We start from the raw sequence: 12,740 nt of genomic DNA, 5'->3' as shown, positions 1-12,740 counted from the left end.
TGAAGCACCGTGCAAAGCAATAACTAACGTCATGGAGTCCCTAAGCAACCTACAAGACAGTGCATCATCCAAAACGTCGTGCCAACCCCAAGGATGGTGCACTGAAGCTCCAACAGTCACTCCCCATTGTGCTCTCTCCGTACCACGGGGCAACAAGTTCTTCCATACACTAACATTATAACTCGAGAAATTTTGTAACCCTTTCCTGCCTGTGGAACAAGGAGTTGTTCCTGTAATCTCCATCTCATAATTGAATATATCAATAAGTCAAACCCCGTGATTTTTTTTCCATTTCCAAATTTTTCACATAAAAACTTCTGATGTCTCTACTGATTATCTTGTTTCATACTGAGTATATATGAGATTCTCATACAACACTAATATGATAATTTATTACTCAATTAATGCATGTTAAAATACGTGCCAGAATGTAGACTTTCAGACACACATCAAACATATTCATTTTTAAATGTTATTTGTTTCTTAAACTATATTTCTTATAGGTTACATCATATTTTTTAATAGTTTAAATGATTTTAACTCTAAAAAATTTAAAATTATCCCAAGTTTTGACTATTTAAATTTTAAATACAACTTAATAATCATTCTTATAGCTTTTTTAGCTACTTCTTAAAATCTCTTACACTTTTAAAATATAGCCAAATTGTAACTATTTTAAATTTTAAATACAACTTAATAATCATTCTTATAACTTTTTTAGCTACTTCTCATAATCTCTTACACTTTTAAAGAATTGCCAAATTGTAACTATTCATTATATATATAAAAATATTACAATTACTAGTAAAAATATTGCTAAAAAGTCATTTTTAGTCATGATTGCAGCCATACACGCTATAGTCACTTTCTTACTCCTAAAAATATATTTTTAAATAAACTTATTATATATATATAGACTTAAGTGAGAAAGTTTTAACCGGTATATATATATATATATATATATATATATATATATATTATTTGTTTGTCTTCTAACCTTTGATAATGTTTGATTAACGATATTATCATCATATTAAATGGTAATAATTTGTAATTATGTAGAACGATAATAATTTTATCACCTGGGCCTACTTTCATCATAATAATACAAATCTTATAATTTTATTAAAATATTTGTGAAGAGAAAAATTATCAGCGCGAATTTTGAGGAGACCTGATGACATAGACAGAATATGGCATGTCAAAGAAGGGCCCACTAATTGGGGACGTGGAGGCACAGATGTCAGGTCAGAAGTGTCTAAATCAAAATTTATCAAGGTGGTCAAGCTGCGCAAACCTAAAGAGTTCATTCAAAAGGGAAGTATAGTGGAATCCAAGTCATTCCAAAAGTTAAAATCAATCAAAGGGAAAAACCAATCCCTCGGGTCTTAACTTGGAGGCATTCAACATCCTCCTCGAACATCTTTAAGAATCAGCGATACGAGTCTCATCCATCTTTAAGACCTCTTCGTCTAAGGGCGACTACTTCTCAGATTACTGTGATTTACTTTCTGTCTAATGACTTAACTCTGTTCAATCAATAAAAGCTCCTTGTTAGTGATCGAAGGTCAACTATTAGATCTGACCAGTCGATCAGGTAGACTTTAGTTGACTGAGTCAATCTCACGGAGCCCCTTCACCAGTAAAGGGTCAACCAATCAACAACTTCACGCCCAGTTGACCGACAATCTTACTAGACTTGGCCAACCGATAGGCCCCTTTAGCTTAATCGACCGACATCATCTACTAAAGGCTCGCTAGTTCAGTTAGCCAAGCGTTTGAGTACCAGTATTTAGGCCCACATATGTAAAATACGTTTAATAACTTGTGCATCCCTTATTAAAGCTTGAATCTAATTTATATATTGTATCAGCTTCTCTTTAAATATCAGATCATACTATGAATAAAACGTGACAACCTCTCAAATTATTGTTCCTTATTGTGTATTTATTTCTCTTTCTCTTTTTCTTTCTCTTTCTGTCTTACACTCGTACACAAAAAATATGTCAACGAAGTTCTCATGTCAGAACAAACGACTCAGAAGAATGAAGCGATCGATAATAATCAACGAATTATTGCAAGCAAGGCAGGCGTTTGAAACGATCAACTGTAAGGACGTGCCATAAGATTTCCAATTCAGATCAAATATCTATGGAGTTAAAGGTCAAGCAAACGACCGACCAACATCAATCTATCAGTCCTACTATATTAAAATATCATCGTAATTCCTCAAAAGACCCTCTAAAAGTTAATGATAATAAGACTAATCTGTATTTTTTTTTAAGACAATGTTCCAAATCTTAGGCAGGGGGAGAGTACAGGGATGGTTGGGTGGCGAGAAATTATCTACGGCACTGACATTGAATGATAGCAGGGCTCTTTTTGGAGCGCAAAAATCGAGGAAGAAGATGAACAGGAAGTAGATCTCCTGCCAATGCAGCCGAGATCTCTTCATCATTGCCTCATATGTAGGCCGTCCACAAGCTATAGGATTCTATTGCGCGCCTCTGTAATTTACGCCCTGTGGAGAGAAAAGGTGAATGCAGTGATGAGTGAAAGGGGTGATGGATGGATGTGTGAAATGTGTGGGGATAGATGAATGTCAACATGTGATCCTCAGTGTATCATTATCAATCACTGATCTTTAATTTATAAGCAGCAATAGGAGTGTAGCAATTTAGGTACACTTGCTTTGGAATGTACAAGTTTTTTCAAGGGATATAATAGTATTATTTTCAATTTAGTAAGTTGAAACTTTTATTACTTGGCTTTTATTAGTTGATACTTAAACATCATTTGTTGGGTTTTGATTTGTCTTTTGTGAATATCATTAAAGAGTTTGGGGTCGAGGAAGGATGGGAGAGAGTAGAATAAGTTTAGAATTTTGTGTAGAGAGAGCCGAGAAAAAAGGCTTTTTTATTCATATTTTTACCTCATATTTATAGGAAAGTATTTTGTATAATTACGAAAAGGAGGGAACATATATGTAAACCGTCCTTAATACAATAAATACTCTTGTTAATCGCATGGATGTCATACCATATATGTATTTACAGTTTGAATTTTAACATGGCGGTAATTGGCTGGCTGGCTCGCTTCAATTTGACTGACTGAAACGACCGGATGAGTGGTGACTGTGCTCTCTGAAATACGTGTTGGTAGGGTCTGTCGCTCGAGTCTCTCGCCAAGGCATGTCGGTCGATTCTCGCGGTTAGCAATAGGGCGGTAAGACACCTTGATTGTCCTGCTGTTGTCGGGGTCGTTTGGATGCTTTGAGATTCGTACTAACGTTTATGATATATAAACGTGAGAAAGCCAAAAAGGCAAGTATTTACATCGTAATGAGACAATTTTTTTTCTTTTGGCTATAAGAACTTGGTATAATCAATGTGATAAATATCAAGTGGGTAGTCATACACATCGTATGCAGAAGATTATATTGAATCTTGATCATAGACTAGCAAGGGTAGGGCGATGCTGCTTGAATGTGTGGCATGAAATCATTTGCATATAAGCAAACTTAATATTGTGTGACTCTATATCAAATTCAAGATAAGTATAATCAACATATTTGCATGCTTCTCCAAGACTCAATAAAGTGATTTTGTCTGAGGTATTATGATGTCATCTCATTTGCAGAGCAGTGCCAAGATGCAAATAATATTTAAAGATGTGGAATGTGTGACTAATATAAGAAACACATCTATGTAATTTCTTTCCATCTCTTATTTTTTATTTTGAAAATTTAATCTAAGGGCCTCACAAATTCTGTACTAAGTCTCTATTGTTTTAGTCTTGTAGAATTATAACAAGTAGTTGTTGACACATCTTCTTTAATGGCAAGTTTAATTTATACACCATTTCTGGTTTTATATAGGTCTTATGACATTAAATTTCTGGTGGATTTATCTCTTTAGTAACCTTGTAACCTAATTAAAGCATTCTCAAATTATTTTATATTCTATTTTGATAATCAATACTCTAAGAACTATAGATAACTCAAATTGGGTTGCTCAACCTTCCCATAGTGGTGAAAGTAGTTCATTGAATATCTGGGCTGTTCTATTTGGTGGCTCTTCCTCTACGACTTCAACAAACATAGCTCTTGTTCTATTGAACACCATTTCTTCAAATCTATTGGAATCATACTCAACTGGAGGATTATAACTTGTTGAAGGAGCATAGCTCATTTAAAGATCAACTTCATAGTAAATATTTAGTTCATACTTTTCATGTGAAGTCTAAAACCAATAATTTTGATTGAAATTACCCACAATAAAAATCATAACAAATTTCATGTAGCATCAAGTATATTTGATTCTTATGTTTCACACATGGGCATCAAAAAACTTACTCTCATAAAGGTAAGTCGAATGCTGAGAAGCCACTTGTACAAAAGACTCAACATGGTTCAATAACTCATCATTTAGTCTTTTTTTTACCCGAATGCAATCAATTATATATTTAAGACATTAATTATAGCCAGTGTGAATATCCATAAATATATTTAATAACACATACCATTAACTTACATAATTACTGTATTGTACCTACTAAATTGTGTGGTATCTACTTTAAATATAAAGCCATAAAACCTATATATATGTCAAATTTCATACATATCATACTTACAAAACTGAGCGGTGTGTGCATGAGAGGGCATTTACATACATACCCCAAATTCCTATATATTTATCTATCAAATGCATATACTTACATATTCATATAGAAACCTAACAACTAAGTGGGTTACATACATATCTCAAAATTCCTATCTATTTATTTATCTGACCACGACTCTTACGCGTTAAACCCTAAACCATTGATTATGGGGCATTTACATATATACATAGGAGTGTAAACCAGGTTCAAAAATACCATGGTCTGATCTTGTTCGACTCGTTTATATATTGAGCCCAAAAAGTGTGTTCGTGTTCGACCCGTTTGTTTAGCGAGCCGAACACAAGATGTTCACAAACAAAAAGTCATTTTGACAACCCTAATCACGTAGTCATAAGATGTTAACGATTGAGGCAATATTTAAAACATCATTTTAATCTAAATTAATAATTTCTATTCTATTTTCTTCATTAATACTTTTAAATGATTATTAATCTTTGTAGCCTTGTAGTCAATTAAATTTTTAAAAAATACTCATTAAAGATATATACATATATAATTGATTTGTAGTATTTCGAGCCAAAACGAGCCGAACACGAACGAACAAATTTTTTTTCGTGTTGTTCGTGTTCGGCTAGTTAACCTAGCGGACGAGCCGAACACGAGCTTCTTAACGAGCTGAACACAAACTGTTCGTGAACAAAGAACCGTTTTGACAGCCCTCTATATACATCACCTAATCTAGAGTAAATCCTTACATATTCATATAGAAACCTAACAACTAAGTGGCTTACATACATATCTCAAAATTCATATCTATTTATTTATCTAACCACAACTCTTGTGCGTTAAACCCTATACTATTAATTATGGGGCATTTACATATATACATAGGGGTGTAAAAGAGTCGAACACCAACGAGCCCAGGCTCAGCTCGTGTTCTTTTATTTTTCGAGCTAAAAAAGTGTGTTCGTTTTCGACTCGTTTGCTTAGCGAGCCGAACACGAGCCGTTCACGAACAAAAATTCATTTTGACAACCCTAATCTCGTAGCCATAAGATATTAATGATTGAGGCAAGATTTAAAACAAAAAATTGATTAGTAGTATTTCGAGCCGCCGAACACGAACAAATAAATATTTTTTTGTGTTATTCGAGTTCGACTCTTTAAATTAGCGGACGAGCCGAACACGAACTTCTTAATGAGTCGAACGTGAGCTCTCCCCGAATAACGAGCCGTTTTGACAGCCCTATAATATACATCACCTAATCTAGAGTAAATCACACCTAAAAATTATCCTAAATCATATATAAAAACTCAAAACCAACCAATTGAAGGCAATGTATTCCAACGGCCATGACTGTCAGGCCTGTTGTTCCAGACTTTTCTGCAGAAATATTTGGGTATTATCTGACTAAAAGTTGAACTTTACATAATATATTAATAATGTACAAAATTTCTGTCAGAACTTTATAAATGATCACAATATTTTTTTATTATTTTCCCATGAACACAACTCTCCGATAGGTACTGGGCCCCATTTCATTGTTTGATTACACGAGGAAAGTTAGATATGCTGTTCCTTTCATGATAAACCTCATTCCCAACTCCACATTGAACCCACCACCTTTATTTTTCTCCACATTCATCTGGCTACTGCAATAGCAATAGAGTCAGATTGGCAAGTATCTATTCAATCGAGAGGAGTTTCGTTATGTGAGTTGGGGTACGGTCTTGTTCCACAGTACGGTATAGAGATAGTTTTGTAATTACATATTGTATTCTATGGTTATATATATACTCTAATTAAAAGAGCTGCTAATAGCTCCTTACGCATTAATAAAAAAAAAGGTTACAAAGTTTGGGAGGGATAGTGGATCCCCAACTAAATGTAAAAATACATCAAGTTCCAATATATATATATATATATATGCTATATTGTGACGCTAACACGATGTACTCTCTTTTTCGTGAATTAAAAGAAAAGCCACCGCTTTGCTCTCGATAACATAGATAAATTGTCGAACCTCATTAAATCTCAGTGTTTTCTTTTTGTGTCAATTCTCGCATCTTCTTTGCCTTAATTCCTCAACACAAATGAACCAAATAAGATGAGAAAATAAAGAAGAAACATTGAATAGAACGAAAGTAAGAAAGAGAAAAGATGTTGTTGCCTTCCACTGCAGAAATAGTCCTGGACCAGAGATTGGAGGAGGGTCAAGAAGCTATCATGGATCAAACCTCCCACACGCCCTTCAGCTTTCATCCCCTCGGATTAATCCAAACCTCCATTAATATTGCTTCATCATCCAACGTTAGAACAGAAGCTGCTTCTTCTCCTTCCTCTTTGCACAGATCTGCTACAAACCCTAGTTGGTAAAATTTTAATCTGAAATTATTGAAATTATGTATTCATATAAGTTTGTGTGTGACGATATTTATATGTGATTTGCAGGCCATGTTGTGAGGAGACAATCAGAGGGTCTAGGGCTGCAGTTGATAATCACAACAATATTAGCAATATGTCCTATAGTAATTATGCAGTAAACCCTAAAAGTGATAAGGTTGGCAATAATTTGTCAGTTGGAGCTATGAGGATGAAGAATGTGAAAGCTAGAAGGAAGATAAGGGAGCCTAGGTTTTGCTTCAAGACCATGAGTGAGGTAGATGTTTTGGATGATGGATACAAGTGGAGGAAGTATGGTCAGAAGGTAGTCAAGAATACTCAGCACCCAAGGTGCGCATGTGTCAGAAGGTAGTCAAGAATACTCAGCACCCAAGGTATGCATGTCTTATTTATGCATATTTAGCATTTTATTGAAAAAATTTCAGATTATAGAGTGCATATATATATATATATATATATATATCTGTGTGCGCGCGCGCGCATGCGCCGCTTACTCAGCTCAGTTGGTCGGGTATCTATTTGTCTGTCGTAAGTTCTCTCTGATCTGGGATTTCATTCCTCCCGGTGGAGGGTGTGGTGCTAGAATTGTTTAGGGGCATCGGGATGACCGAGACTCGTATAATAACATCAGGCTTATATATATATAATATATATATATATATATATATATATATGCTTTCATTAATCTAAGTAATTTGTGTTTTTGCATCATGCGGACAATACTGAATCTTTGAAGAACTTAGTGTCGATATTCTTGTTTATCATTCAAACCAAGTGAGAGAGATGACTAGATCATGATGGAATTTATGTTTTTATGGGCTTGTTAATAGTTATTTTTTTATTTGTTTTAATTGGTAAATTGGTTCGATAAATCATTTTAGGTTTAAGAGAGAACGTAAAAAACTAGATTAATACCTTTATCATGTTCAGTAGTTTTATCATTTATCTGAAAGTACAGCAAAATAATGTGATATAGATCAGTTGATCCGACATCTACTTGTCAGTTGTAAGTCCCATCTGGTCTGAGGTTCGATTCCCCCCTTGGAGGGAGTGGTACTTGAATTGTTAGGCTCATCGGGGGATGACCGGGACTCGTGTGGTAGCCTCAGACCATTCCTTTGTTTTATAATATGTATGTGTGGAATTTGAACCGTTGATTGTGTAATTAATGAATAAAATCACAAAAACTTTAAAAATAAAAAAATGATGAATAGTTAGTCATTTTAGAAAACAAACAAATCTAACATATGAGGAGCATAATGTGATTAAGAGATTTGTAACTGCAATTTCCAAGGGAAATTATGACTCATTATATTGGTCTGATAGACAGCAGTTAGTAAAAATGATTAGCAAAGAAAAGCTCGAGGGACATTGATATAGATAATATGAGAAAATATGTCGAATTTTTATCACACCCCCTCTCTATTTTTTTCTTATGAGTAGCTTATTTCACTTAGCATAATGTGTTGTGCTCGACTCTTATTCAAATATTAGCATGGTAAAGTGTCGGTTGTTTTAGTTACAGAGTTTATAGAAATGTCAGAAAGTCAAAAGAGCTCTGATAGTTCTTTATGATGATTACTTCAGCTCCAACTTAAAGAATTTAGGAGCTATTTTGACATTTATACAATTTTTAAATAGTCTGGGACTATTTTGACACTTTACTCCTTTTTGTTTTTGATTAATTTACTTGCAGCTTGCTACAATGAATTAGGGATATAAACTCAACATACCTTATTATATTTTCTAAGGTTTTGATTAAAAATAATATTTTTTTTAGTCACTCATTTTTATATTATAGTTATGTTTTCATTAATAACATGACCATTAATGATGTGCTTAATATTGTAGCTAAATCACTAAAATGAATGTTGAATTGACTGTTTCGGTAATTATAATCTTTCTTATATTATAGTACAGATGATATGATTTAAAGTTTTAGGCAAATTATAAAAAATCATGTTAATGGTTATTTCTAAAACACTAATGATAAATACTTCGGAGTTTATATTTATTGAAATATTATAAATAGTTTAATTTTCGACAGTAATTATATTCTAAGTTAATGTAAATAATGATTTTATTTAATTAAAGTTTTTTAAACATTCTTTATTTAATTTATTATTATTATTTAATTATCATTTGATGCGAAAAAATAATAAATTAAAATTAAAAAATGTTAAATAATGCTAATGTTTATTGAATATTTTTCTAATATCTTACTTTTTCTTAGCCTTTTTTTTAGAAAAAAAAAAAAAAAAAAAACTTTTTATGCATTGTGTCACAAACTTAATGTGTTTCATAATAGAAGTTGAAACCAAACAATAAAAAATGTCAAATATAATAAAGTGCTTAGTAATTATATGTGGCTTTCTCATAACATGATGTCAAAATAAGTAAGATAAGAAAAATGTAGGTTAACTTAGAGTTAAAGCAAAAAATTAGCTCAATGAAAGTCAATAAGGCTTATTTTTATTATAAAACAATGTAGAAAGGATTACCTTATAGTTTTTTATAGATTGTACATAGTATATACTAGACAAACTACAAAATACAACTCTTTTTAGATACAACTCTTTTTTGGGTAATTGAAAAGATACAACTCTTTTTGTTAAGAACTATTTTAAAAAACAAGGTGTTATGTTTATTGAATCAACTAAACACAACTCATTAGCTTATCGTTAAATCATTTCCATGTTGCTATAATGCCGATGCATTTTTCATAGGGGTGCATGTGTGCACGCTTGTGTTATGTGTTTGTGTGTGTGTGATATCAACTTTGCTTTTATACAAAATTAAATTATATAAATGATGAACCAAACACATCAAAAGTGAACCAATCATAGTTCAAATGAGCCCAAATATAGCACTTCGAATATAGTAGGATGCTTTCAAACATCAATTGAAGGCCAATTTAATCTCTGAGTCTTACATGCTTTGAATCAAATAGAGTATTTTAATAGGACAAGTCTAAAGAATCCACAATATCACATAATTCTGACTTCATTAAAGCATTAAAAAGCCTAAAAAACACCAAATAGAATAAGTAATTATTCGAGATCGCCTAATGGAGTGTTCTAAGTTATAATTTATTTTTTGAAAATATCACTATAAAATTTTAAATATACTACCATTCCCAACCAACATGTCTTGTGTTAAGATTTTGATGGCTTAGCCTCTACACTGGTGCTGCGAATCTTTTCTGAAGGAGTATACACCAATCAACACATCTTATGTTTATATTTTGATAGTTATTCATCATCATGATGAAGAGACTATTAAGTGTCCATGTATGTTTATATCAATTTCAAAAAGTTAAAATCAATATTGTCACTTTCATGAGTGTAATGGATACAAGAGCAAATCATTCAAACAACTTAAAGATGAAATTAAAAACTAATTTGGCAAGAGCATTTTATTTGAATCATATACTAATCTACCAACACAAGTACATCCATTATTGGAGACCACAAGTACAAATAATAAGAAAATAACTAATTTTTTTGTTAAATTGGAGCAATCGTTGAAGTTATGCTATTATATAATTAAATCATCATTGTTATCTTTGAGGGGTCAATACGAAAAGAATTATATGATAATAAAGCTATTATTTTTTTTAAATTTAATCAATAGGGAGTTTATATTTTGCACCAAGACTTACTTGTCATTCCCATGTAAATTTTAAACCAATGTTACAATATTAAAAGGATTATGCTAAAAAATGTGAGCACTATTGACGTTCCATTCTCCTCCACATTTCTAAACTTACAATACATTAGGGAGAGGTTCACCCTATTGTTGGACCACTAGAAGAATTTGATAATTTAGTAATGACTAAATGTATTAATTACTCTTTCTACTATAAATAGGTAAATCCCTTAACAGGCAACTCAATCAATCTAGCTTATGATATTCAAGTCAAAATTAGTATATATTACCATCTTATGAGGCCACTTCAATCAATGTTCAACACTATTACCTCTATGCTTCAACTTATGGTGAAGCTCCCAATCCTTTCTAATCCTTGCTAGAATTTGGGTATTATGTGGATACTAACATGCAATACAATTATGTTACCTTAGACAATTTAAAACCTTGCTTATATAGCCCTCAACATTAAAAGCTTCGACAATCAAACTGTAAAAAAAGCTCCAAATAGGTTCTCCTATAAAATATTTGATGCATTTTCCAATGTGTATTTAGAATCTCCCATAGATAGTCCAATTTAGTCATTTACTCTCTAATGAGCACAGGTTAAAATATATAGACATTTTATGTAAGAACCATGATCTCTTTTCTTAAAGCATCATATATGAATTTAATAGTTAAACGGGAGCAAGTAAAATTTAACATCTCTAATGAGCACAGGTTAAAATATATAGACATTTCATGTAAGAACCATGATCTCTTTTCTTAAATCATATATGAATTTAATAGTTAAACGAGTCATTCAGCAAGTAAAATTTAACGCTCAATCGGCTATAAATAATTGAACAAAAAATCAATAATTTTCTTAAGGCCAAATTTCAAATGAGATGTACACCATGCTAGTTGTTTGGCTAATTATATATATATATATATATATATATAATGGGGTGGGCGCTAAGAGGATGTCATTAAATACACCAATCTTAAAAAAAGCCTATAAAAAAGGCAATATTTTCTTCTTGTAGATTAAATTATTGATATAACATCTAAATATTAGATGCTTAGGATTTTAGATTCTTATTTTTACTACAATCAAGTAAAAATAAAATTAATGAATGAAAATATTTCTTTAATGCAATTGGAAAAGGCTTATATAGTTATATATTGAACAAAATTTTCATTAATTTCATTGGGTGCACTGAAGAAATATATGCAAATCATAGAGAAGTCATCAATCAAAACCTGTATACCTTGCCCAATTAAATATATATTCATGTAGGAAGCAATGAAGCAATAAAAAAAGTGCCCTAATAGCTTATCTAACATTTGATCAATGAAGATGAAGAAAAAAATCCTTCCTAGCGATTTTATTTATTTTTCTATAATTGATGCAAATCCTTAATCAAGTCATTATTCTAGTGAGAAACAAATCCCTATTTTCCTTTTAAATCTCTATGAACCCACCTTTCTGAACACAAAATGGATAAGATTTACCCACACCCTATCAGAAATATGATGTATCACACCCATATCCAACCATCCCAATATCTTCTTTTTTAATCACTTTTTTCATGATAGGACATAGCCTTCTTTGTGAGTCTATCTTTGACTGACGATTACCCTCCATTAAAATTTTGTGCATATATAGAAAGGGCTAATTCCTTTAATATGTGTAATTGTTCAATTAAAGGTGTTTTTATATGTCCTTAGCACTCTTATAAGTTTATTTCTAATAGAACAAATTTCCTAAAGATAGATAAGGATATAAGCTTAATACAAGCTCTTAGGTCATAAAAAGCTTTTCTAAAAAAATTATCCCCAATGGTATAAGGAATGGTAAAATAATTTTGATATTTTAGTTTCTAATTTTTTTTTAATTTAAATTATTGCACTACATACTTCAAATATAGCATCTATTTCAAAATTTTCTAGTTTGTGTTTTGTTTTATTTAATCCCACCACGTTATCGTTGCTACACATCGCCATGACCTCCTCATTAGGGTTGCTTCCCACCCTCGGCACACCACTCATTGAAGCTTCAAATTGTTGGCATATTACTCCTAAA

At 31.9% G+C, this 12,740-nt stretch overlaps 1 protein-coding gene across 1 annotated transcript in view; it reads left to right on the top strand.

The window, feature by feature from the left end:
* Positions 1 to 6,745: 6,745 nt before the first annotated feature.
* LOC110019266 (probable WRKY transcription factor 13) overlaps positions 6,746 to 12,740 on the top strand; it is a 36,792-nt gene continuing 30,797 nt past the window's right edge. The window contains exons 1-2 of the mRNA XM_020716881.1: positions 6,746 to 6,996; positions 7,076 to 7,357. Coding sequence (XP_020572540.1) covers positions 6,785 to 6,996; positions 7,076 to 7,357 — 494 coding nt within the window. The 5' untranslated portion in view covers positions 6,746 to 6,784. The remainder of the gene's footprint in view (positions 6,997 to 7,075; positions 7,358 to 12,740) is intronic.

Source organism: Phalaenopsis equestris, unplaced genomic scaffold (genome assembly GCF_001263595.1).
Source record: "Phalaenopsis equestris unplaced genomic scaffold, ASM126359v1 Scaffold000054, whole genome shotgun sequence".
NCBI lineage: Eukaryota > Viridiplantae > Streptophyta > Magnoliopsida > Asparagales > Orchidaceae > Phalaenopsis > Phalaenopsis equestris.
The sequence above is the reverse complement of the archived record's forward strand: the minus strand, read 5'-3'. Positions and strand labels throughout refer to the sequence as shown.